Source organism: Scophthalmus maximus, chromosome 17 (genome assembly GCF_022379125.1).
Source record: "Scophthalmus maximus strain ysfricsl-2021 chromosome 17, ASM2237912v1, whole genome shotgun sequence".
Classification (NCBI taxonomy): Eukaryota; Metazoa; Chordata; class Actinopteri; order Pleuronectiformes; family Scophthalmidae; genus Scophthalmus; species Scophthalmus maximus.
The window spans coordinates 7,353,549-7,378,086 of record NC_061531.1 but is presented as its reverse complement, the minus strand read 5'-3'; the positions used below and the strand labels follow the sequence as shown (position 1 = coordinate 7,378,086).

At 41.8% G+C, this 24,538-nt stretch overlaps 4 protein-coding genes across 7 annotated transcripts; 1 reads left to right on the top strand and 3 right to left on the bottom strand.

Moving 5' to 3' along the window:
- Nucleotides 1-1,953: 1,953 nt before the first annotated feature.
- Nucleotides 1,954-6,446, bottom strand: LOC118288776 (SUMO-conjugating enzyme UBC9). Of its 2 annotated transcripts, none has more exons than XM_035615248.2 (7): nt 6,139-6,446; nt 5,775-5,860; nt 5,568-5,651; nt 4,663-4,735; nt 4,009-4,118; nt 3,730-3,809; nt 1,954-3,337 (listed from the first exon to the last, which is right to left on the bottom strand). In XM_035615248.2, the coding sequence occupies exons 2-7, from the start codon at nt 5,838-5,840 to the stop codon at nt 3,274-3,276; spliced, it is 477 nt and encodes a 158-aa protein (XP_035471141.1). In that variant the 5' UTR covers nt 5,841-5,860; nt 6,139-6,446; the 3' UTR covers nt 1,954-3,273. The 2 variants fall into 2 exon arrangements, with proteins under 2 accessions (XP_035471141.1, XP_035471142.1); XM_035615249.1 differs by having other exon boundaries at nt 6,368-6,416.
- A 629-nt stretch (nt 6,447-7,075) lies between these two features.
- LOC118288773 (3-mercaptopyruvate sulfurtransferase) lies at nt 7,076-10,173 on the bottom strand. Its single transcript, XM_035615244.2, has 2 exons — nt 8,769-10,173; nt 7,076-7,795 (listed from the first exon to the last, which is right to left on the bottom strand). Exons 1-2 carry the CDS (start codon nt 9,355-9,357, stop codon nt 7,497-7,499), a joined length of 888 nt encoding a protein of 295 aa, XP_035471137.2. The 5' UTR covers nt 9,358-10,173; the 3' UTR covers nt 7,076-7,496.
- Nucleotides 10,174-10,318: 145 nt separating this feature from the next.
- LOC118288774 (3-mercaptopyruvate sulfurtransferase-like) lies at nt 10,319-17,568 on the bottom strand. Of its 3 annotated transcripts, none has more exons than XM_047328209.1 (3): nt 17,547-17,568; nt 11,093-11,696; nt 10,319-11,012 (listed from the first exon to the last, which is right to left on the bottom strand). In XM_047328209.1, the coding sequence occupies exons 2-3, from the start codon at nt 11,679-11,681 to the stop codon at nt 10,714-10,716; spliced, it is 888 nt and encodes a 295-aa protein (XP_047184165.1). In that variant the 5' UTR covers nt 11,682-11,696; nt 17,547-17,568; the 3' UTR covers nt 10,319-10,713. The 3 variants fall into 3 exon arrangements, with proteins under 3 accessions (XP_047184165.1, XP_047184166.1, XP_047184164.1); XM_047328210.1 differs by lacking the exon at nt 17,547-17,568 and adding an exon at nt 13,452-13,469; XM_047328208.1 differs by lacking the exon at nt 17,547-17,568 and adding an exon at nt 13,400-13,417.
- Nucleotides 14,569-23,796, top strand: si:ch211-256m1.8. Its single transcript, XM_035615242.2, has 4 exons — nt 14,569-15,011; nt 17,487-17,949; nt 18,108-18,509; nt 18,827-23,796. The coding sequence occupies exons 2-4, from the start codon at nt 17,506-17,508 to the stop codon at nt 22,730-22,732; spliced, it is 4,752 nt and encodes a 1,583-aa protein (XP_035471135.1). The 5' UTR covers nt 14,569-15,011; nt 17,487-17,505; the 3' UTR covers nt 22,733-23,796.
- Nucleotides 23,797-24,538: the final 742 nt, after the last annotated feature.

Sequence of the window (24,538 nt, the reverse complement as noted above, 5' to 3'; positions counted from 1 at the left end):
ACTTTCAACCAGACACTCTAACAGAAGGTTATACAGTGTAATATTAAAAAATTGTATGACACGATGATGGAACTGCTGCTTCAAGCTCACTACATATATCATCATATTCATCCTGTGAATGGCAGATGAGCGTACGTCGGCACTGATCTGTAGGTCATTGCTGACTGAACACATCAGCTGGGATTACATGCTCCAGTCAGTTGTATGCAACTTTAAATCTTTTTTTTCCTCCCCTGCGTAGTGAAGAACAGATCAGATCATTACCACAGATGCTCATGTATTTTTGGCCCTGGCAGGAGAGGCAGCAAGTTGTGACAAAAAGCAAGTTTCAGTGGTTTGTGTTGAAACCACCTCCATTCTGCTGCCTTTACACATCACACAGAGCAACGTATAAACCCCGCAGCTAGCATTCAGTGGTTTAGTGCTGTAGTTTTAGTTTTAGTCTGAACTGTGTGATTTATGTGCCCAATTATCAGGTTTTCATGTTGAGTTTGAACTGTTAAAATGTATCTACACAAACACACACATGCCATATTGTTACTGTCCCAATGCCAGCAAAAATGGTTTAGGTATTGATATCGTGTTGGTTTAGCAACTTACCAACATGTACGGTAAGTCCCACCTTGTTTTTTTAATTTCCATAGTAACCAAAAGTGTGAATCACCAGGGTGCTGCATGTGTTGTGGTGTCAGGGTAAGAAGCAGGACCTCATTTTGCAGTGCTCTTTTTTCCATTTCCATCAGTAGCTTCTGGTTCATGACGTTTCCCTCTGTCCACTAGACTGCAGATGAGCCATAGCTATGCATGATGCAAACTGTAAAACACACACACACACACACACATATATATATATAAACAAAATCAGAATAAACAGAGCAGAACAACTTAATATTTCCTGCAAAACTCTCCACGTGTTGGTGCTGTGTAGGTTCTTAACTGAGATGTATCACTTCCATCTACATCAAATCAAATGAATCAAATAATCAAATAATACATTTATTCATCCATTAGGAACTTCATTTGTGTTAGTTTCAGAGTGTATTGTAGACAGATATCGCAATAACATATCTAATATAACTTCCATATATTGATCAACATTGGTGAGCACAACTTATAACTGTAAAAGTAATAAACTGACAATAGTGTTTAGTTAATTCATGAATAGATCAACCATGAATGAGTCTGATGGGCACAAAGCTGCAGAATGACTTATTTTGATTTAGATACTGTGAATAAACTGTGTTAATGTCACATGTCGCAAGTTTACATTTAGATATATACTAAAATAAATATTTACTTCGAAAAACTGGTACCCTGTTGTATATTTTTCTGACCTTCCCCCCCGAAAAAATTCGGGCTCTCACCTGCACCTTCGTCAGTTCAGTCTGTTTGGCCCACGAGAACCTCCCACTCAAACCACAGATGTCCGGCAAAACAAAAGGTGTTGCATTTCTTCAGAATGTAATGCACCCGAGAACACTGCCTAAGGTTTCACCTTCGGACAAAAAGAAATAACAAAGAGCGAGAGATGGGGGAAAGGAGAAATGAAAAATGAGGAAAAAAATACTCATGTGAAGTGCATGTTATAATGCACAGTTTTTCGTACTCGGTTTTCTCAGTGCCTTACTTGTATAGCTTCAGTGATAGTGGCCAATGTAGAAATCCAGGAAACAATTTACAGAATGACATCCTCATAGTTATATCTTTTCCAGACTTTTGAATTTTAGCACAATTAAAACCAGAAGAACAAGGGTTAGCAAAGTCACACAGCACAGATTCATTAGGTCACTTTAAATTATTCAGATGGTGGCAAACAAAGACATTTATGTAAGGATAATATGCCAATTTTCCAAGATATAGACTCAACACCTCTTATATAATTTTCACTATCACTATTCCCCATCATAAAGGATACAACCAACACAAATTTCTCCAAGAACAAAAACCCCCAGATTTGATCTTTATTCAACTTTATTTCACAATTTTATGCCATTTGTTGTTTTTTTGTTATAATACCACACGATTGTTGACTGGCTAAAACAATATAAAACATAACTTCCACAATTTTTCAGTATTTATATTATGTACATGCACTCATATATTTCGAGGCAGAAAAAAAAAGACGTGAGGCCTTCGATTATTCTCAAGTGCACTTTCATTTCCCTTCGTTGCAGGTTGAGAGGACATTCCAATGAGGGTCCTTCAGCCACATGAACTTATAGATGTATCTATTTATGGATTGACTGAGGTTCACATTAATTTTGTAATCGGGTGTGGGATAGAATTACTGAATGAATATGCCACCCCCCCATAAACAAAAAAAACATACACACAGTAGCAGTTCTTATTAATTTGATTATGCAACTTGTCTTCTATATCATAGTCCAGAATTTTGGGACGCTGGTGTTGAATGCGACTTACCTTCATCACAAATAGTTTCACTTGCAATTTGGATTTACAAGAAGAATCTTGACACTAAGTTTATTTTGGTTTCACGGGAAGAAGCAGAGCCCTGACCTCACCAGCCTCACTGTTCTTACATGACTCTGCTCTTCTCGGGGGGCAGACAGAGCAGCACGACCTGCCCACATGACTGCTGCAGTTCAGCTTGAAACCAGCATGCAAATGGGTGGATTGTCTTACTTGAATTTCACACGTTGATGATATTCTGTTGACAATTGGTGATCGGGATGAAAGAAGGGTTCAGGAGCACGAAGAATTGACTGACTTCCATTGTGTCTGTGAATGCTTTATCCCAATTTATACTCATTCTTGAAACACTATCTAAAATATTCCTGGGGCTTGACGGTTCGATAAAAACTGTAAAGTTACAGATAGGCAAACACTCGCCCTCTGCCACAACTGACTGGACATTACACCAAGAGGGGTTTTTCAAATGAAATCTTACTTCTACATCTCTGTCCATACATCGGCATGACTTACAGAATTGATGGAGGCATGAGAGTGCTGAGCAGCGCTCGTGACAAAAACTGGAGATATGAATAATACAAGAATTACAAATATCAAAGGTCGTGTTGACGGTAGAGTTCTAGGATCATCAGCTATGCATTAAAATGCATAAATATTTGTTGAAGACGGGTAAAAGTACGATCGTTTGTCATTTAAAGAAAGAGAAAAACTGTCCATCTGTGTAATAGTATAATAATACTCAAAACTGGATTCTTTGTGGAGTGGTCCTTCAGGTGCTGCCAGCCTCCTGGTTGTAACCATCACTTCAGGCTTCTCTGGCAGGGTAGAGGTCAGCACTCCTCTCTATGTGGGGGCAAACTTCTTGGCCTGTGCCCTTACCCGCTTCTCATAGTCCGTCCTGTTCTGACTAAAACAAAAACCAGACAGACAAAAGATATTTTAAAATCTGCTAACGTTAATTTTTAGGGTTCAATTCCAAGCTTTCATATCAGAAGAACTGAAAGCATGCCTTTCTTCTTAAGACTTGCCTTTAAAACATCTGTCATATCATAGAAAATAAGTGTTGCCCTGACAATTCATAACTTGTGTAAAAATTAAAGAGTATCCACATTCCTTATAAGTATGGGCATTCACTTATAAATATACAATTTTTCATATGAAACAAAAGCACATGATAAACAGAAGCTGCAAATGTGGAAAAGACAATAAAAGGCAGTTGAGAAATGTGTTTCAGTGGTTTTAGCTCATTAAAATTGATTCAGGCCTAAACTGCAGGCCCGTCAGGGCAGATACACTTACCAATAAATTGTGTAAGCTTCTGCTTGTGCTGGGTCTTGAATGTTAGGCTCATTCAGCAGCTCCTGGATCCCCAACAGGATCTGCAAAAACAGGAAACAATCCTCCAGTAAGTGTGGTATTCTATTGGTTTAATCCCCATTAGCTTTGCTTTGCATCCGTTACTTCGCAGCAGTTACTGAGCTGTGCAACAACAGGACTATGTTCACAAAGCAGATGGCCGTGATTAGAAGTAAAGCCATGATGAATAAGTAAAGCAACTGACTATGAGTATGTTCAAACCTGTTTGATGGTGATGGCGGGCCTCCAGTCTTTGTCCTCCTCCAGGATGGACAGACACACTGTGCCTGACGGGTAGACATTTGGGTGGAAAATGGGCGGCTCAAACTTGCCTGAGTGGATCCAATTGAGAAAGTGATCATGTTAATACTTGGGGCAAAGCTGCTGTAAAAAAATTAAATTACAAAGTACAATAGATTCATTGTAGAAAACTGCCATAACCTTATGTTTTTCACTCAATATCTCTAAAACACAGGGAGATCTGTGAAAGTGCAACTGCCCTCACGTGTTTGCCAACATCATCAATCAAATACTGTTTTTGTTCAACAGCTGATCCATATATTACTATTTGGATTTTGTTAAAAATTGAATGGTTGCATTGTACCATCATAATCTACATCACAGGTCATCATTTGCAAATCCTCACGTAATTTTAGAATGCAATATTCAATATGTATATTATAGTTTTCCACATTCACAAACACCATTTGCAGTGAATAAACAAATGAGGGCATTAATACTTATTTTACCATCACAGAAAGATATTCTCATCTTGTACCGTTTAAACAAGGTTCACCCTCTTTTAGGCAGCTGCATGAAAGTTTCTGCCATTCAATATAAAATGAAACTGTGTACCAAGTGCACACTCATACTCACATTTCGGTGGTGAGGAAGGGTAGTCGTCTTTGAACAGCATCCTGAGTTTGTAGAGTCCTCCCTCCCACAAGGTCTGATGAAAGATTGGGGACATAATAGTATCTTTAGTGAGCTCACTGGTGAAAAGCCAAAGGGATATCAAACAACAGCAAGACTTGCAATTGTCGACATTATGTTAGAGTTATTACACTGACCATGGAATGAAACTTTTGTCATTTGATGATGATAACAAGCTTTGTTTGGCATAAAGAACGATAATCTGAAATGGTCTTTAAAACTTTAGATAGAGCCCCTGTGAGATCCAAAACTTTTTCTTACATAGTCATATGATAATATTATGATTTCTTGCTCATTGTCGTCTCTTTATTGTTTTCCTTTGTCAGAGCATAAGTATGAAGCTTGATCGCTTGCATTAATTACCTTAATTTTCCATGACACGTGGTTTGGAAAGTTGCAAAACAAAAACTGTCCAGAGTATAGGTAGTTTTAATTAATACAGCATAACATCTTATTTGCTATGCATTTTGAATTTACAATCAAAATATTTAAAGTAACTATAGCTGTGAAAACAAAATGCAGCAGAATACTAAGTAATATTTCCCTTCCAACATATAACGTTGCATACACTGGAAATACTTATGTTAAGTACAAGTAGCTTAAAATTGCTTTAAGTCACAAATCACAAATACATGAAACTGATATTAAAGAACGAGCTTAATTGTGTTGTTGAACATATTAACCGTCCTGTAAAAAATATAGATTGTCTTCTACAAGTCTCCCTTTACAGTATACAAGAATTCCGGGTGGAAATGGTGGCTGGGAGGGTTAAACATAATAAGTATTAAAAGCAAAACAAACAAAAAAAGCATCTGGTTCTTTTTGAGATGCAACTAGACGTAACCTACTCCTTTCTTCCCCGGAATGGCACACTCCCAGTTCATCAAATTCATGGTCCCATCAGGATTCTTAGTTGGCACGGCAACGAAACCCTGCACGTTTCGCGAGACACACAAAACACAAGTGGGTCACCGTCATGGTTGACACACGCTTCTTCTACTCTGCGATGTTAAGACATGTCAGGAGCTGGGGGTCAACATGTGGCCGCTGCTTACAAACGGGTGGTCTTTCCTCCAGGCTTTGCGCTCCTGGGACAGTCTGCTAAGAGCAATGCCAGACATTGTTGCTCATCAACGCCTCCCTGTGGAAAAACAGCCCCAAAACAAGTCACAGTTTTCATTTCACGATGTACAATCAAGCGACGTGGTCCACACTGCTTCCACGACAAAAGATGAGAAGCGACACGTTTAGTCAATTCGCCGACGTTCACGGTTTGCGAGTCCAGCGGAAATGACGGGCCTCGTTGAGCCGCTGCAGCTCAATGTACGTGACCGAATAGAACCGCAGCGAACCGAACACGAGCGGAACCGCACTCACATCAGACTGGACGCTGAATGAAGGACTTCCGTCTGGACTTACCTCTTATTTGACTGAGCTAAAGGTCAGAAGTACGCGGGCGCTAGCACTAGCTTGGTTGCTCCGCTAATGCTAACGACGCTACGGCCGAAAAACGCACCCTTCGACGTTCAAAAGCAAAACCACTGGGCCAGTTAGGGAGTAAATGACCGAACCGAATGACGCCTCTACTTTATCTTCATTCCTCACAGACACGTATCAAAATATATTGGTGTTGCTTTTGACAATTTACCACAGTTGTGTAAAACAATGTGCCTCGCACTATCGTTTCGGCAGCTAGCCTATCGCATAAAAGGACCCCAATTTGTTTATTTCCTGAGGACCTTCAGGCAGTTCGCGGGACGACCCAGTGACGTACGTCACAAAGGTTGGTCTGCCATTCTTGCTGGGCAGTTCAGGGCCACGGATTATTTATGTTTCCCCTGAATTAATCCATTTTCAAACCTGCTTTTTAAAAATGTGTTCATTTATTAATGTTATGCTCATTCAGAAAAAGCCTGCCAGGTATTTTGGATAGATGGGTGGTGTGTATTATGCAGGTGCACCATTGTCAAATGTGATTCATGCACAGCTTACACTGCTCAGCAATTTAAAAATGCATGTCACATTAGTACGCACTTCTTTGGTAGATATTTTTGATTTATACATCACAATTTTGCAACAATTAGGAACGTTATGCAGTGACAATAGATTATTGCATCAAATTCACTAGAAAACTGAACCTTTAGGAAAAGGACTGGTTTCTGAGGGAAATGTGGTTGATCAATATTTCTACATTTTGCCCTGCTCTCTTCCATGGCCCTCTAACAAAGTTAAATATTTGCTTTTGTAGTTACTGAATACAGTTTTGTTTAATTTACAGTTTTACATACATTTTTTTCTCCATGCAGAAGAATGTTTGATTTTTTTTTATAGAGGACAAAGAAACAGTAAGACAATCTACCAGAAGAAAACAAAATACCTCAGGCATCCATTTATTGTAAAATGTGTACAATAATACAATATTCACATGATTTTATGAAGGAAGTGGACTTTTTCCAAGAACAAGTCCTTCTGTCTTGAAAGATTTCTTAAGAGATGGATAAAAAATCTAAATTATTCATGTTTCTCGTAATCAAAATAAAGATCACTGTACATTTTCAAGTAACATTTCTGACAGCTGTCAAAACCTGCAACTGTTTTGTTAGTAAGTTCAACAACAACCTCTCCGTGCACATATCTCAACAACACTGTACATCTAGCATTTGTAGTATTGCGGTCTTGACCTGTCACGGTTGTCGGCAGCAGACTAACATCTTTCCCTTGTAAAAGCAACATCAGATCTCAGTGTGTTGTTGTCCACTGCCTCTCCTCTTGTTTGTTCACACCTTCTTTCCTTCTCCCTCGGAGATGATATGCTCCGGACTTGCCCTCTTAAACCATTCAGCCCAGGAGCCGTCGTAAACACACACCCCAGGGTGGCCAAGTAGTTGAGCAGCCAGGACAACATGACACGCTGTGACACCGGAACCACAGGTGGCCCACAGTGGTCTCTCCAGGTCCACTCCTGCCTCTTTGAACAGTTTGGACAGCTCATCAGTGCCCAGCTCCTTTCCAGAGGCGTCCATGAAAGAAGTGAACGGCATGTTGATTGCACCGGGGAAGTGGCCCGGCAGCGTATCTGTGCAGGTGAGACAGAGCGGTGAGAAATATGACATTTTTGGGGAAATAACATGAATGTTTGATACATTTTATTTTACTCAATGTTCACTCACTTTCTTGCATAGCTGTAAGCCACATATCTTGGCCTTCAGCAAGACCTTAAACATGACAAATGACAACCAACCCATGATCCCCAGGAAACTGTATCCACTCATGAAAGTCATGAGTTATGGGCAAAAGCTCAGACAGAAAAATAAAAAGTTGTCCTTGAGTAAAGAAAGCCTGACAGTAAAAAATAGTGTCGCTGAAATAAATGAGACTTCATAAATATGATCAAAATGTCAGTTATTTTAATTCATGACGCGACCATCAAGTGTCAACAATAACAATAAATTCTATTCATACATGACAGAGGATATACATGATATATAAAATAAATCATGTACTCTGCTGCCTTAAGCTGGAATTTATATTTTTTTCTCTAATTCATTATTGAAATTATAACTAATCAGAATAACACTATTATTTTCTGATGAACCAGTTAACAAGAGAAGAAAAGATCCATAGAAAACTAAATGGGCAAATGGGCGAACAGCTACAGGGGCGGGGCCAGAAGCTGAAATCTCATTGGCCCCTGAAGTGCCCCCTACTCTGTCACTGGTGCTGATGAGTAAAAAAAAAAAAAATCAGAGCCTGTGCCACTTCAGCAAGTTATGTTACATAACTGAAAAAAGGTTCCCTAGCATTAATTTTTAATTTTTTTTTTAATTCTAAGCTATATTTAAGTATATAATGTTGTTGAACAAGGAACAAGGTGCAACATGTGTTCAAAGATGTGCGTCTCAGCAATGACCTGAAGTTCAGGGTGGATGTTAAACATGCACTTGGCCCCTCAGACCCTGGTTTTACACGAGTAACATTCTACTGATCCACTTCACTGACAACAGGATGGACAAAAGAAAACGAAACAAAAAACAACGGATCCTTCTCACCATCTCTTGGTTCCGGCTCGACCCCCCGGAACCTGCCGGCGGACCTGGCGTCCACCACCTGCACCTGTTTGGTTCCCACGTTCTCCAGCACGTCCTCGTAGCTCTTCGCCCACGACGCGTTCGTCGTGGCCCTGAACTCTCTGCGCTCCGGTGTGCAGCACTCAGGGGTCACCGGGTGACCGTCGGCCAGCCAGTTCTTCAGACCTCCGTCCAGCACCGACACCGAGTCGTGTCCGAACAGACGGAACATCCACCACACCCGGGGCGCGCTGTACGAGCCGAAGTCGCTGGTGTCGTACACGACTACGTGCGTGTCGCGACCGATGCCCAGGGCTCCGACGTACTGAGAGAAGTGGCCGGAGGTTGGCAGCATGTGATCGAACGCGGAGCTCCGGTCGCTGCATTCGTCTATGTCAAAGAACAAGGCGCCCGGAATGTGCTTCTGCACAAACTCGGCCTTCGCGTCCCGCCTCAGTTTCGGTAGATACCACGAGGCGTCGAGGATGCGAAGCTTGGGACCGACGAGGTTCGATCCGATCGCGTCCGCCAGCCACCGACCGGACACCAGAGCTCGGGTCGTAGCAGCCATGACGAGACGGAGACTCTGGGAAATACGAGATCCGAGCACCAGAGGGAACCGGTGATCTTCCTCTGTGTCAGATGACTCGGAAGTCCAGAGTGTAGACTTCCTACTAGAAAAAGTACAAAGTACAGATCCCCCCCCCCCCCAACGCCTTGTTTTCAACGAATATTAAAAAAGATCAAAGTATGAGTGATACAAAACAAGAAAAAAACAGTATATACATATATTTAAATTAAAAAAAAAAAGGTTTTTGAGGCATCAGATGGTCTACTGATGTGTCCTTTAAATGTTTGAATAGCATTTAATCTTCTGCTCGAACTGGTGATTGTTGGGTTTCCTTTCACACCATCAGTTGATATGACATGTAACACACAAAATGAGAAGCTCTGACTGGTTAGAGAGCTGCACCTGGATCTTTCCCTGTAGATCTCTTCTCTTATTTTGAGTGATATGGTCAATCATAAACTAATAATTTAGAACAGCTTTGTTATATCACAGGAGGTTCTGTATACAATTCCAATCTTCCAATAGATTTCCATGGTAACAAAACAAAAAGTCAAATCCAAGTTTAAAAAAAACTTATAGTTCACACAAATGATTAAAAATAATAATTATGGAAGTTGAAAATATCTGAGTGCAAATGTTAAATATAAAATTAGATTCACTCTTTTGGTTCTGGCTCCCTTTCAAAGAGTCACGCATAGGGCCTCACATCCAACAACTAGAAAACTATGAGTGTCAGTGTTATCTATACTGCCCTCCACCTCTCTGGCAGAGAGAGGAGTGAGCTAGTTCAGGTGAATGTCCCTTTGACTGGATGACCCTCTCTGAACCCAGTTCCTGAAACCAATCCTCGCACGACGATTGAGGGTGAACAAACAGCACACATAGAACATTGCCCCCTCAGCGCTCTCCATGAAAAAAAACATCAGGAGACATAAAATTAAGGGCATCAGGAGACTTGGGGTCCAAATGACATTTTATCCTTTTGACAATGTTGACATATCATTTCCTCTCATGTCTTAAATTTTTTTTTTTATAGAAGATTGATCAAAAACTACTCAGACCATTCAAAATACAACCAAACCCTGTCATGTTATGTTAGGAAAGTTGTAAATTTTTCTAAATCACAAGAGTTTCTCTTAATCAAAATTGTGATAATTTGCATAATATATAGGAGATTTCCATGAAACATTTCTCACACCTGCCAAAACCCGCACCCGTTGTGTTAGTTAGTTTTATAACAAGCTCATCGTGCACATGCTTCGACAACACTGTGTATAGCTGGTGCAGACAAACATCTTTCCCCATGTAAAAGCAACATCAGATGTGTAGTTGTCCACTGCCTCTCCTCTTGTTTGTTCATACCCTCTTTCCTTCTCCCTCTGAGATGATATGCTCCGGACTTGCCCTCATGAACCATTCAAACCAGGAGCCGTCGTAAACGCACACCCCAGCGCGGCCGAGCAGATGAGCAGCCAGCACAACATGACACGCTGTGATACCGGCAGAGCAGGTGGCCCACAGTGGTCTCTCCAGGTCCACCCCTGCCTCTATGAACCGTTTTGACAGCTCCTCAGTGCCCAGTTCCTTTCCAGAGGCGTCCATGAAAGAAGTGAAGGGCAGGTTGATTGCACCGGGGAAGTGGCCCGGCGGAATATCTGTGCATGTGAGACAGAGCGGTGAGAAATGTGAAAATGTTTGACTAACAACAGGCTGAAAAAGAACTGAACCTTCTCACCATCTCTTGGTTCTGGCTCGACCCCCCGGAACCTGCCAACGGGCCTGGCGTCCACCACCTGCACCTGTTTGGTTCCCACGTTCTCCAGCACGTCCTCGTAGCTCTTCACCCACGACGCGTTCGTCGTGGCCCTGAACTCTCTGCGCTCCGGTGTGCAGCACTCAGGGGTCACCGGGTGACCGTCGGCCAGCCAGTTCTTCAGACCTCCGTCCAGCACCGACACCGAGTCGTGTCCGAACAGACGGAACATCCACCACACCCGGGGCGCGCTGTACGAGCCGAAGTCGCTGGTGTCGTACACGACTACGTGCGTGTCGCTGCCGATGCCCAGGGCTCCGACATACTGAGAGAAGTGGTCGGAGGTTGGCAGCATGAAACCATACGCGGAGCTCCGGTCACTGCATTCGTCTATGTCAAAGAACAAGGCGCCCGGAATGTGCTTCTGCACAAACTCGGCCTTCGCGTCCCGCTCCAGTTTCGGTAGATGCCACGAGGCGTCGAGGATGCGAAGCTTGGGACCGACGAGGTCCAAACGGATCGCGTCCGCCAGCCACCGGCCGAACACCAGAGCTCGGGTCGTAGCAGCCATGACGAGACGGAGACTCTGGGAAATACGAAATCAGAGCAGCAGAGGGAACCGGTGATCTTTCTCTGTGTCAGATGACTGGGAAGTCCAGAGTTTAGACAAACTTTTCCAAATAGAAAAAGTACAAAGTACAGATCCATCCAACCCTGTTGTGTCTCGTCAATTATGTTAATTTTATTCATGTTCATGTCTAGTCTCGTTGTGCACCTGCTGTATTATTTTGTACTCACCTTTGCCCTCTTGTTTCAGACCCTGACTTCCTCCCTTTGTGTGAATTTCCCGCCATTGTGATTGTCTACTCCCCCTGATTGGTTTTACCTGCTTTCCCCTACCTCATGTATAAATAGTCCTTGTCTCCCTTTGTCTTGTGCCAGTTCGTCTGGCTCTGTCAGAAGGACAGTTTCGTCAAGCGTACCAGCCGGTATGTCACGATGTCAGGTTTTGATTGAAGTTTTGTTTGCTCCAAGTGAGCGCTGTTTGTTGTTTGTACCTTATCCTTTTTGTGAGTGATGTTTTGTTTTGTTTTGAACTTTGCACAGTAAAATTCTTAAAAATAAGTAACTCGTGTATTTGAGTCGTGCTTTTGAGTCCACCAGTTTCGTGTCTGAAGTTGTTACAAACCCTCCCCAAGAACGCCCTTTATTCACTGATAAATAAAATGATGAGGGATACAAAACAAGTGGAAACGACTATATACATAAACTTAAATTAAGAAAGTTTTTGAGGCATCAGATGACCGCAGTCCCGAAGGCTTTCTGATGTGCCAGTCCTCTAAGTGTTTGAATAGCCGTAAACCCTCTGTTCTGGAACTGGTGATTGTTGGGTTTCCTTTCACACCATCAGTTGATATAACATTTAGCACACAGACTGAGAAGCTCTGACTGGTTGGAGAGCTGCACCTGGATCTTTCCCTGTAGATCTCTTCCATCCATGTCTAGGCGGCACAAACACCCTTTGGGGAACATGGGTGCTTGTATGGAAGCAAATAAGAGACATAAGTCTTTGAACTTTAACAGCCACTGAATACTTAATATTGAAATATTTTATTTTGAAAAGCATGTATCTGAATTTATTTGTTCGGAATTTCAACTCTTTGAATTTATTTAACTTCGGTATTCAGATACAAAAAAAATCAGATTTCAAATTTACAATTTTTCGATTGCTCAAATTCAGATCGAAAAATTCACACAGTAACATCCGGGCTACCCAGGATAGGAAAAGCAATTGAGCCTGCATGCAATCAAACCGACGATGCAATCGAATTTGAGAGTGTGAATATTTAACTTGAATTTTTCGATCTGAATTTGAGCAATCAAAAAATTGTTACTTGAAATTTGAGATCTGAATTTTTTTGTATCTGAATACGAAGTAAAATAATTTCAAAGAGGTGAATTCCACACAAATAAATTCAGATACATGTTTTTCAAAATAAAATATTTCAATATTAAGTATTCAGTGGCTGTTAAAGTTCAAAGACCTATGTCTCTTATTTGCTTCCATAGCTTGCACCGGGGCCTTTAAGCCTTGGCTTTCACCGTCTTAAATCACTTAGAAATCAAGAACCTTTAAGGGACATTCCCAGTGATATTGCGTTAGCTAACTTAGCAAGTGTCCCCCAGCGAAGCTGATACACACACAAGCTTCCCAACGGTTCTGTTGGTTCCACAGTTCAAGAACATTAACCGGTTTCACCCAAATGACGCAGTAAATTAGCTTTTCACCGTCTGCTCCACGCAGCTGTTTACTCTGTTCTCTCCCCCTGTGGTCTCCAACCTCTTCGAGTCCGTAGCCGTCTCCACTGCTCTGTCTGTTGCGACCGAAAGTTGTTGTAGGCACTTTCTCTGCCGCTCTGCGACTCGTTCTGCGACTCGTTCTGCAACTTCAGTGCTGCCCGGAGCTGATGCAAATCGCTCGTCTCTTCAGGCCGAACTTTCCGATTGGTCGTGTTTTTTACAGTCCTGCCCCGGCCGCAGATGAGGCATTGATTTCGTTTCGGTGTCGGATCATTCAATGTGTTCATCGCTATCGGTTTGTTACGAGAGTTTCAAGTAATGTGACAGAAAGTGCTTCTTATGAAAAACGCCTACCCCACCTTTAATGTAGTAAGTATTCATAAATGAAAAGGGACCTAAAAAAAACAATTATAAAAACAAGAAACATCTCTTATAGTCTTTACACAAATTCTTTAAAAATGATAAATATGGATGTTATAACTGAGTGCAATTATCAAAAAAATAAAATAAGATTCACACTGTCTGGGTTCTGGCTCCCATTCTAATAATCATCCATAGGGCCTCATCCACCAACTGGAACCTCTGAGTGTCAATGTTTTCTGTAATGTCCTGATCTTTTTGACCCATGGGGAAGCTGTTGATTGTGGCAGAGGAGTGGGCTAGTTCAGGCTTGGTGAATGTCCCCGTGACTTGAGTCTGCAGTCTAGCTGATAACAGCTCCAGCATTTGTTCTGTCTCGCCCTGCCGTCTCGCTGGCAGCCCCTGCCGACACCCCGCCTGCAATCCAGCAGTCTGCCTGCTCTGCTCAACCTCTGGAGAAGTCCTGCCTTCGCCAATGGCCTCCTGAACGGTCCTGCCAGTTTGCCAACCTTCGGGCAGTCCTCCTAAGTGGCTCTGCCAGTCTGCTCTGCTTCTGGGTCTCTAGCGCTGTCCCTGCTCCCCAGTCCTCCTGTGACCCTCACTGTCATTCTTCTGCTCCCTCCGCCCAAGCCCATGGTGATGACAGTCTATAACATGGCCTTACAGCAAATATGAGAGAATATAATCCATCATTATGCACCTCAGACAAAAGTTTATAATTTTTCAACTCACAACTTTATACACTGGAAATTGATCCAATTGCTGATATCCTCCCTGAAAATTATTAAAAGCTAACATATTGAACTTTTATTAAGAGCCATACTACACATTATCTGTTAATTAACTCTGCAATCAGCCAAATAAAAATTCTAAATGATTGATTTGTTGAAAGGCCTTCTTTAGGCTAAACCAGTAGACTGGAAACATGTGTCATCATTTCAATAGAGGTGTGTGAGCTCTCAAATATTTCTGCTCACCATGATACTGTGTGTGTGTGTGTGTGTGTGTGTGTGTGTGCGTGCGTGCGAGAAAGAGAGAAAGAGAGAGAGAGAGAGAGAGTGCCTATTGGACATTTTGGACATAGAGGGGGGAGGCAAGAATCGGAATTGCTTAAATTTGAGTCACTGCCTCTGCATTATGGATAAAGCCTTGTTTTTGTAGTCCGACCAAGTTTTCCGAACACTGACTGACCTTCCATCCAACCAACTGGCCAGATCTTAGAGAATTTTCCATATTGAAGGTAAGCTGATTTTTAAGTTAATTTCTTGTTTTTATAATAGTTATAGAACACTAGTAGATACAAGTCTATAGTCCTCAAACAAAAAAGTGCCTCTGAAATTATAAACAACAGGAGCCCTTGGACAGCGCAGACCTCCGCCAAGGCTGAGCAACCCTCCCAGGGGTGAAAAAAATCTTACAAACATACAAATCTGTCCATAAGGTTTTGAGTTATCCTGCTGACATACAGACAAACCGAACCAATCAGGAGGTAATAACGTTTTTATTTGGATTTTAAATCTTTTTTTTTCCTAAATGCATCTTGTGGGGAAATTAAAAGTAAATTAAAATAAAAAGAGACCACATTACAACCTGAACTCTATAGCATAATTGCATATTGACCTCGTGAACAATGTTTTCCCTTAAGACAATTTCAAGTTTTCTGGATTCAGGTTTTTGGAGAGAGATGTTGTTATTCAAATTTTCATTTATATATATATATAAAAAAAACTTTTTGACGCTTTAAGCAGTGCAAACAAAATCCAATGTACTTCTGTTGTATTGGAGTGTGGCAGATATTTAAGATGCAAATCTAAAACCTCATCAAAATGATCTGCATGGAAAGGTTCCGCTGACTTTGAAATGGCAAATGTGTTAAAAGTTAAAAGAGAAATTTAAAAAAGAGAGTAAAAAAGTTTCACATTTTTAAATATTTGTGTGCTTTGTCAACTTTTGGTTTAACCGACTAATTGAAAACTATAATGTCCATAAAATCTGATCAGTTTAATCTAAGACAAAGGTCCTGTAGTGTTAGATTGATACATATGTATTGTGTAATATATAGTAGTAGTATTGGTAGCACTGCTTCTCTATATACTAACTGAGCTATTGAAATGAAATCATGAGATCAATGTACTAGAACTAGAAATGCATGGCAAAGACAGACAGCTTTGTGTGGATGCCTGAAAATCCAATTTTCCAATTGTCATACAGTGTGGGATGCATTTCCTTGACAACCAGTAAGAAAAAAAGTAGGCCAAGCATTATTTTTGTGCAAAGGAGGGGTAACATAGGAGGAACTGCTTCCACGTGTGAGCAGATGGGGAAAGTTATCAGCCATCACTACAGTTCGTATAGCTGCTCAGTCCTAGGGGGCACTGTCTCACACAGAAGTAAAATCTGGATACATTCCATTCATGTTAACCACATTAAAACACAAAGAGACCTGTGTTAGATTCAGCTGCCCCTTCGCCATAATTTGGATAATTGACTTACTGGCTCCACTAATGTGAGAAAGGTTGGACATCATGTGAAGCAAATGTAAAGTGGAGTGTGTTGGGTGTTATGCATTATAATATATATATATATATATATATATATATATATATATATATATATATATATATATATATATATATATATATATATATATATATTGTGTTGTGCTAGTTTGTGTGTATAGTTTGACTTTTTTAAGTAAAGGTCAACAGCAAGCGGCTCTGTAAGCATGCATGCTAATATTTACTAATTAGTTTCGAAGTACAGTATAGCTTAAGGCTGGCGAGAATGTCATTTGTTTCTTTAATTCTTTTCAAAGTCCTACTCACTTCTATTGTATTGGGGGTATTGGCATTTAAAATGCAAATTCAAAAACCTCAACTAATGCAACCAGAATTATGATCATGTGAAGATACCACTGAGTTTAAATTGAATGTGATGTGTCACAAGTTACGCCTGCGCTACGCTGTAGTGGCGTCTGTGTCTGTCACTCGGGCAGTTTTGGACAATTTTAATTTGGATTAAACTTGTTGCATGTTGTTTGGGTTTTCCTTTAAGTTTAAGGTCAACACATGGAATCAAAGTTTTATTTTAAGGTTAATGCATAGGATTACAGAATGTATTTATGAATATTAACACATATTAATTTATTATGCTCATTGGGGCTTACCATCTCAGTGGCATTAATACTGTATTATTATTTTGGGAATATGCCTGCTGGTTTGGTTCAGTGTAATTAAATAAATCAGCAGGGGTCATAAGAAGGTTATATAACCCATTAAAGGCAATATAATGGGATCTCTTCATAAATGGGCTATATACTGTATAAGTCCACTATACAGTCATTGTCACGTATATGTACATATAGAACACATGTTTATCAGCAGCTTCTGATGATTGTGTCTTTGTCGTGATGATAATTCTGGTCATTCTTAACATAGCTCAACTCCTGTTTCCTGTGCTGATGTAAAGGTTATTTGTTACTGCTTGGATACAAGTGTCATTTGTTTATTAGGCTAAATCAATTTGTTCGCCTACATTACAAACATATGATGTAGTATTTGTATTTGCCATACATGTATGCTATACTCTTCCCCTGCTGATGGTTTTCTTTTTCTGTGTTCTTTAAATGCTTCAAAATATCCAAAATATGCAGCTCCACAATGTACCTGACATCAACAACAATTCTCTCTCTCTCTCTTTTTCCTTCTCTAAAAAGCCACCCCCATACCATCAGGATGTCCCTTCTCAACTACCCTGTTCCAGAGTTAGATGTTACCTTGCAAGAAGTGGGCCGTGTCCTCCAGCTCACTTTAAGTCCTGACGATTACCCTGAGTTCAAAAGTGTGCTGGAACAGCAAAGGGAGCTCCTTCAAGAGGCCCAGCAGAAATTAACAACTAGACTTTCAGGCCAGGAGAACTGGGTCACAGAGCAGTTCAAGAAAAGCCTGCTTTCGTGTACTGACCCTCTGCCCACCTCCACAGCCCTCTCTGTTGTTCTTCCTCCATCCAAAGTGAAGACATGCACCCAGTTGGGGAGGGCAGCTGCTCTACTATGGGCAGCGGCAAAGCTGTACAGTGAGCCTTCATTACTGGAGGGTGATGGGCCAATGGAGTGCACGCAGCAATCTGAGGTATTTGCTGCCAGCCGGATTCCTGGCAGGGTTCAAGATCAAATTAAGGTAAGATGAAAGGCAGGAGACAGCTGGAGAAAAGGTTTAAGGATTTTCAGTTTTCAGGCAGGAAACATATATATGTCAGGGTAAAACTTAAATTATTTAATTATAATCTTGCTCCAAGTTTTTCAATCATATCTAATCTGTGGTTTTGTAATTTGCAGGTCTACCCAGATAGCCTCCATGCCATCATCACATGTGTTGGAGGTGTGTTCCCTGTTGACATATTGTGGCGTCCCAGCACTGGTGGACCAGTTTCTGCTCGACCATTCATCGACATCTACAACGAGCTGGCTCAGGTGATGGATGAACCCAGCGCAGGAAAACAAAATGATCCCTCCGCCATTTGCAGCCTCTCAGCTTTGCAGCGTAAAGACTGGGCAGCTATCAGAGAAGAGATCCTGGGACAAGGAGGAAAAGCAGCAGGATCTCTGGGGCTAATGGAGAGTGCTGTACTAACACTCTGTCTGGAGGACCAGAATGCACCTTCTGATGTGGCTGATATCCTAAATGCAGTGAGGCTAGGAGGAGGAGGAAACAGTCCAAGTCTGAGATACTACGATAAGGTACTGGAGAGAATGTGGATGAGGATTGCAAAACAAGTTCAGATAAGATCTCTCACCACTTTTTCTCACACACACACACACACACACACACAGACACAGACACAGACACACACACACACACACACGCACACACACACACATAGCCATGGTCTTTAGATTTATATCAACAATAAGGCTCCATATTAGTGAATAGCAGCAAGCTAATAGAAGATTGCTATTGTGACATGTTAAAAAAAATGTGTGGTGAATGTATAAATGCACATTAAGTTTGTCTGTGGTCCGTGATATTGATATTAGTTTTCCTATTTCTTTGACAGATGGTGAACCTGGTGGTGTTCAAGAACAGCACAGCTGGATTGGTATTTGAGCACAGTGCTTTGGATGGGATGGTGGCTGTCCTTTTGACTGATTGTGTGTACAATCTGTCTGAGACTGCTGACTTAAAATTTGTCCATACTGCACCAGAAAATGGGAATGGGTCTGTCACAATGACCAATGTCAATTCTGTTTGTCCAACTCCTCTGACATTCCCCTTGCATGGTTTAAACATTCCCAAACCAAGCCCTGACTTAAAAGCAACCCATCCAGTTCTCACTTTTGATGTTCCCTCCTATCCTGATGTCTTTTCTACTATCAAAGGTCACAGAGGTCTGTATGATGCCTGGATCAACTTCTCTTTGCAGCTTTCCCTTAGGCAGACTCTCGGGGAATCTGCTGCCAGTCACATGCTTGTCACACCTACCCATATGCGGCACTACAAACATGGTCGATGTGATCCTACATACTCACTCACCATGCATTCTCGCAAATTAGTAAGTGCCTTGGCATCCTGTGTAGGCCCAGATAACACAATCAAATACACTACTGACGTCCTACGCTTGTTCCATGTTGCATTTTTGGAGCATAAGAGCCTCATCAGAAACACCAAAATTGGTCAAGGTGTTGGTCCCCATCTAGCTGCCCTTCGTCAGTTTTTGCCGTCTGACAATCCACTGAGGAAGTTTCTGGACCCTTTTGGGCATCCATCTGTATACCTCACTGGTTCAAGTCTCATGGAGGGTGTAGAGTGTGGAGTAGGGAATGTTTATGCCCAAGATCAGCTGGCTGTAGCCTACCTTGGAAGATCAGACAAGGTTCAAATTGTGCTTAATGGAAAAGGGAGCTTTGCCCTGATATTGAATAAGCTTCAAGAAAACATGAAGATAAGCCTGAAGTTAGTGATGCTTCTAGCTGTTAGATATGCCATTGCAAGTCAGATGGGAGCCCTGGAGGGTCTACTCCAACAGGGTCAAACAAAGAACCTGATTGGAGGGACATATCACTGTCAAGAGAGTCTAAAAAGTGGGAAAAGCACCACTGACTCCTCCTCAGGCTTGAGCCCAGACTATACTATGGTGATCCATGGTGGAGCTGGAGAAGAGATAATGTTGAACACCCAAGTGATTGGGGTTATTGAGTTTGCTCTACAGACTGCCTTAACACTTGGATCCCAAGTCCTTCAACAAGGTGGCAGAAGTCTGGATGCAGTTCAGAGGTCAGTGGAGGCTCTAGAGGACTGCTTCCTGTTCAATGCAGGTAAAGGCTCAGTATTCAACAAAGATGGCAAACATGAATTGGAAGCAACCATTGTAGATGGCAGTGCAATGAGGTCAGGATCTGTTGCTTGTGTAAAAAGTGTGAAGAACCCAATAAGAGCAGCCAGATGTGTCATGGAGAAAAGCTCGCACTCACTCATAGTGGGAGATGGGGCTGAGGAATTTCTGCAAGCACTGGAGGAGAAGGAGAAACCTGTTGGGCATGAGTATTTCTACACTGATATACGTCACAGAGAGTTGACTGCAAAGCTCAGTGATGGAAATACCTCAAAAAACAACCACCCTCAAACAGTTGGAGCTGTGGCTTTGGATCACTGGCATGGGTTGGCTGCTGCAACCTCCACGGGTGGGCTCGTAGGAAAGATGAAAGGGAGAGTTGGGGATACAGCAGTAGTAGGGGCTGGAATTTATGCTGATGACAAATTAGCCATCGCCTGCTCCGGAGATGGAGATGTATTTTTGAGGCACACAGTTGCCCAGAAAATAGCTAGTCTATACCATCACAAAGGCTATAAACTTAGGCAGGCATGTAGAGAAGTGATGGCTGAAAATCTGAATGGTGTCTGTGCAGGTATCATTGCTGTGGACGCTAAAGGTGATGCCATCATCGAAACAAATGCTGGCGTGATGTTTGTGGCCTCAGTGATAAGTGGTATTTCACGAGTAGAGGTCCTCCGGCCCCTGAAAAGCTTCTCTGATGTAATCTGGGAAACAGATGAGCTGGTTGCCTACCTGAATCCCAACCCCTGGATCCCTGGGTCAACCATTCTGACGAGAAAAACTCTTAGTGGGGCGAGCAGCATATTCCACTTGGCCACATCTGATTTTGTGGCCATGCTACAAGGAGCAAAAGCTGTGTCAAACTTACTATGTGAGCGATTGGGAGTGCTGCGCTGTGCCTTGGTTTTCAATCCAACCCCTGATCATCCTGCACAAATCGGACTGCTCCCACTCCATGGCCTGGAGCCTAAGTGGCAGCCCCATCTTGCTGGTGAAGAGGAATTCCATGCTTATGATCGTGGCTACTGCAATTCAAAAAGTGGGCCACACTGGGATGATGAAGCACTAATCCAGGTTCAAGCAAAGATTAGAAACAAATTGCCAACACCAAATGCACCTTCTTGCTTTGACTTTTTTGGGGACCCTTTAAATGATAGCTTGTTCAGTCGTATTGTACGGGGAGAGCAGCAACAGTGGAGAGTATGGGAAGACAGTGAGCATGTGGCATTCCTTACACCATATCCAAACACTCCTGGATTTACAGTTGTGGTGCCACGCAAACCACTGCCCAGTGACCTGTTCAAATTAGATGAAGCTGACTACAAATCAATGATCTTCGCAATTCGTAAAGTTGCCCTACTACTTGAAGAGGGTATGAGAGCTCGAGGTGTTGCATTGATCTTCGAGGGGTTTGAGATTGACTATGCTCATGCCAAGCTCATCCCTCTATTACCTCCACCAGATGGTGCCAAGCCTGTGGAGCTTCAACCAGAATGCTTTCAAAGTTACCCTGGATATGTGTCATCATTGGATGGCCCATCTGCTGATCCTGAGACTCTTAAAACAATGCACTCAAGAATCACCAAGTGCAGGCCTCCTCATTCATGGGAAAACCCTCCCTCCCACTCCACAATTGCCATCAAGAGCCAGTGGTATCGCAACCTGTTCCAAATTCAAAACACTCTTTTCCACAGCACAGTGGAATATTTCCACAGCTCCTGTCGGTACTCCTATGCTCTGACCCCTCTCACTACAGACACCATCTCATCACCAATGGGTCTGGGATCGGACTCAGAACCAGTTTCTGTTAACCTGCTGGGACAGGACATCTACCTGGCCGACTCAATGCAATTTGTTCTTGAATACTTCCTGCGCTTCCAGGAGAACCTGCCAGGGACCTACTACATATCTCCCAGTTTTAGAGGGGAAGATCCTGATGCCACACATTTGAACCAGTTCTACCACGTGGAGTGTGAACTTTTGGGTGACATGGACAATGCCATTTCCACAGCTGAGGGATACTTGACCCATCTCACCAGGTCCATGTTGAAGCAACACCCAGATATAATTCTCAACACTGCTGGGACCCTTACACATGTCAAAGCCATGCTAAGTAAGCTGGATGGAAAAAATGGACTACCGAGAGTCCCCCTTGACCAGGCCATTCCCATGATGCCATCTGCTGACTGCGTAGAGTGGGTCCAAGAGGGTCAGCCCAAGTTTGGCAGAAAGCTAACACGTAAAGGTGAGCGGGTTTTGATAGAGAAATATGGTGGCGCTGTTTGGCTAACTGAGATGGATCATCTGGGAGTCCCCTTCTACCAGGCATATGAAGAGGGCACTGGGCAGTGCAAAGCCAAAGCTGCTGACCTTTTGCTAGGGCTGGGTGAGACTGTGGGTCTTGGCGAACGTCATTCCACCCCTGAGATGGTACAGGAGGCTCTCAGGCATCATGCAGTGCCCGAACAGTCCTACAAGTGGTACATTAGCATGCGACAAATAAAACCACTAATTACCAGTGGTTGGGGCATGGGGACGGAGCGCTACCTGTGTTGGCTGCTTCAGCATGATGACATAAGAGATACACATATCATACCTAGGATGAAAGGAATGAAATACATGCCCTGATTATCACTTCTCTTTGTATTTTCAGGCCATTAGATGTAAAATACTTACAATAATGGGAACTCTTCAGAAGAAGATTTTTACAATAAAAATGCCTCAATAATCTAGAGTTTTATCCAGCTTTGGGTTTCTTGAAATCTTTTTTGCTGTCTCCATGATCAGAAGAGAAAGGGACAGCCCTTTGTCCCGCCTGATCCTAGCATAACACAAATTAAAATGTTTTTCTATAAGACAATACAGTTCAAATTAAAGTTACACAAAGAAATTAATCACTTATTCTATAAATATAATCATTTTACAGTAAGGGTTGGTTTCCCTTTTTAGCAGCAAATATACTGTATCAATGTAATTCCAAAGTGAAAATGCGTGAAGAGTGTAAGTAGAGCTTGGATTATTTCAGTATCATCTTACCTTTGTGTAAGACTGATTAAGTCTTGCTGTCCGACGGAATTTTTTGTCTTGTACCTATCAGATTGTCATTTTATGTAAATTATTTTTCATATAATCATACATGTCTTGAATAATAATATTTCACCAGTATGGTCGATGAAATGGCTTAGCAGCATGTGAATTGATCAATACAATGTTTTTGAATGAAATCTAACATAGCTGTGTTCAAGTCCACCAGTACAAAATTCTGGGCCCTATACATAAGACGTTTCTGTGCCCTTCCTCTCTAATCCTAACCCCCTTTTTTTTCTTCTTCAAATAATTGAGCCAACAACTGTACACAATCTGTGGTGGATATTATGACAGACTCTAATTAACAGTTCATTCCACATTTAAACAAGTTATACTAACCTTGATAAGTACTTAAGTCTGCACAGTGTGCCATCTCACCACAACAATTTTTTCTCAGTATAGAGTATCTTACTTTTATTGTGATTAAACAAGGTTTGCTTGGATTATCATGCTTAAGAGAATGTTATTTACTTTATTTATAAGTATTCATTATTTCCTAGATATAAAGCAAAGCTAAAAAAAAGAAAAAGAATATCTGAGTTCTAACCCCTTCTGTGCAAAAATGCTTAAGCTTATACTAGTTAATAAATGAAAACTGAACAAGACTTTTGTGGAGTTGTGTTTTATTTGCAGAAACAAAATGTTTTCTAATAAGCTAGAGCCCAGGGGAGAGAAACCTCCGGTGGCGTGGACAAGACAATCAGATCAAGCCACTGTGCAGAGGATGTTGGAGAGACAGGGGCCCAAATTCACAAATGGCAATTTTTGCAAATAATTAAATAAATATATGCCAAGAATGACTACATTTGTGATAATGCTTAGGAGGTATAACAAGTGTGTATTTACTTGGCACATGCAAAGCAATGGAATGTATTTCAGTAAATCCTCATGTTAACCAGCCTAATCAAGACTCTTATGCAGACCCCATCTGAATGAACAGCCTGAACTTCCTCTCATTTTCAACCTCAGCCACCTTCCAACTTTCCTGGTTCTGGTTCTATTGGCTGTCGGTTTCACTGGCATCTACAAAATACCAGGAAAGCTGTTAAATCACGGAGGGCTTATCTGTGCCAGAGACCAACACCAATACATCACCAAGATCTGAGATGATTACAACATCCCAGAGCAATCGAGTAAGGCCAATATTATCACGACAAGGACAAGAGTGGTTAGAACATTTGTGGTAACAGTATTCATCACTCCATGCTGTTACTGGCAAGGTTCTGGCTAAGGTGATGATGCTTCAGAGCCTGATCAACAAGCAGTCGGGTCAAGTGGACTAAATTGATTCTCTAATATGCATGAATACATCTGCGCACACTGTCAGGACGTTTTTTATTAGGTGCA

Bases quoted from the DNA above. Each gene is read 5' to 3' on its own strand.
- LOC118288773 (XM_035615244.2), bottom strand. From the start codon at position 9,357: ATGGCTGCTACGACCCGAGCTCTGGTGTCCGGTCGGTGGCTGGCGGAC. The intron at 7,796-8,768 runs GTGAGAAGGATC...TCACCTGCACAG, and splicing joins CGAGCCGGAACCAAGAGATG to ATACGCTGCCGGGCCACTTC.
- LOC118288774 (XM_047328209.1), bottom strand. From the start codon at position 11,681: ATGGCTGCTACGACCCGAGCTCTGGTGTTCGGCCGGTGGCTGGCGGAC. The intron at 11,013-11,092 runs GTGAGAAGGTTC...TCACATGCACAG, and splicing joins CGAGCCAGAACCAAGAGATG to ATATTCCGCCGGGCCACTTC.
- LOC118288776 (XM_035615248.2), bottom strand. From the start codon at position 5,840: ATGTCTGGCATTGCTCTTAGCAGACTGTCCCAGGAGCGCAAAGCCTGG. The intron at 4,736-5,567 runs GTAGGTTACGTC...ATCTTTCATCAG, and splicing joins CCATTCCGGGGAAGAAAGGA to ACCTTGTGGGAGGGAGGACT. The intron at 3,338-3,729 runs GTAAGTGTATCT...TTTTTGTTTTAG, and splicing joins GAAGCTTACACAATTTATTG to TCAGAACAGGACGGACTATG.
- si:ch211-256m1.8 (XM_035615242.2), top strand. From the start codon at position 17,506: ATGTCCCTTCTCAACTACCCTGTTCCAGAGTTAGATGTTACCTTGCAA. The intron at 17,950-18,107 runs GTAAGATGAAAG...TGTAATTTGCAG, and splicing joins GGGTTCAAGATCAAATTAAG to GTCTACCCAGATAGCCTCCA. The intron at 18,510-18,826 runs GTACTGGAGAGA...TTTCTTTGACAG, and splicing joins GTCTGAGATACTACGATAAG to ATGGTGAACCTGGTGGTGTT.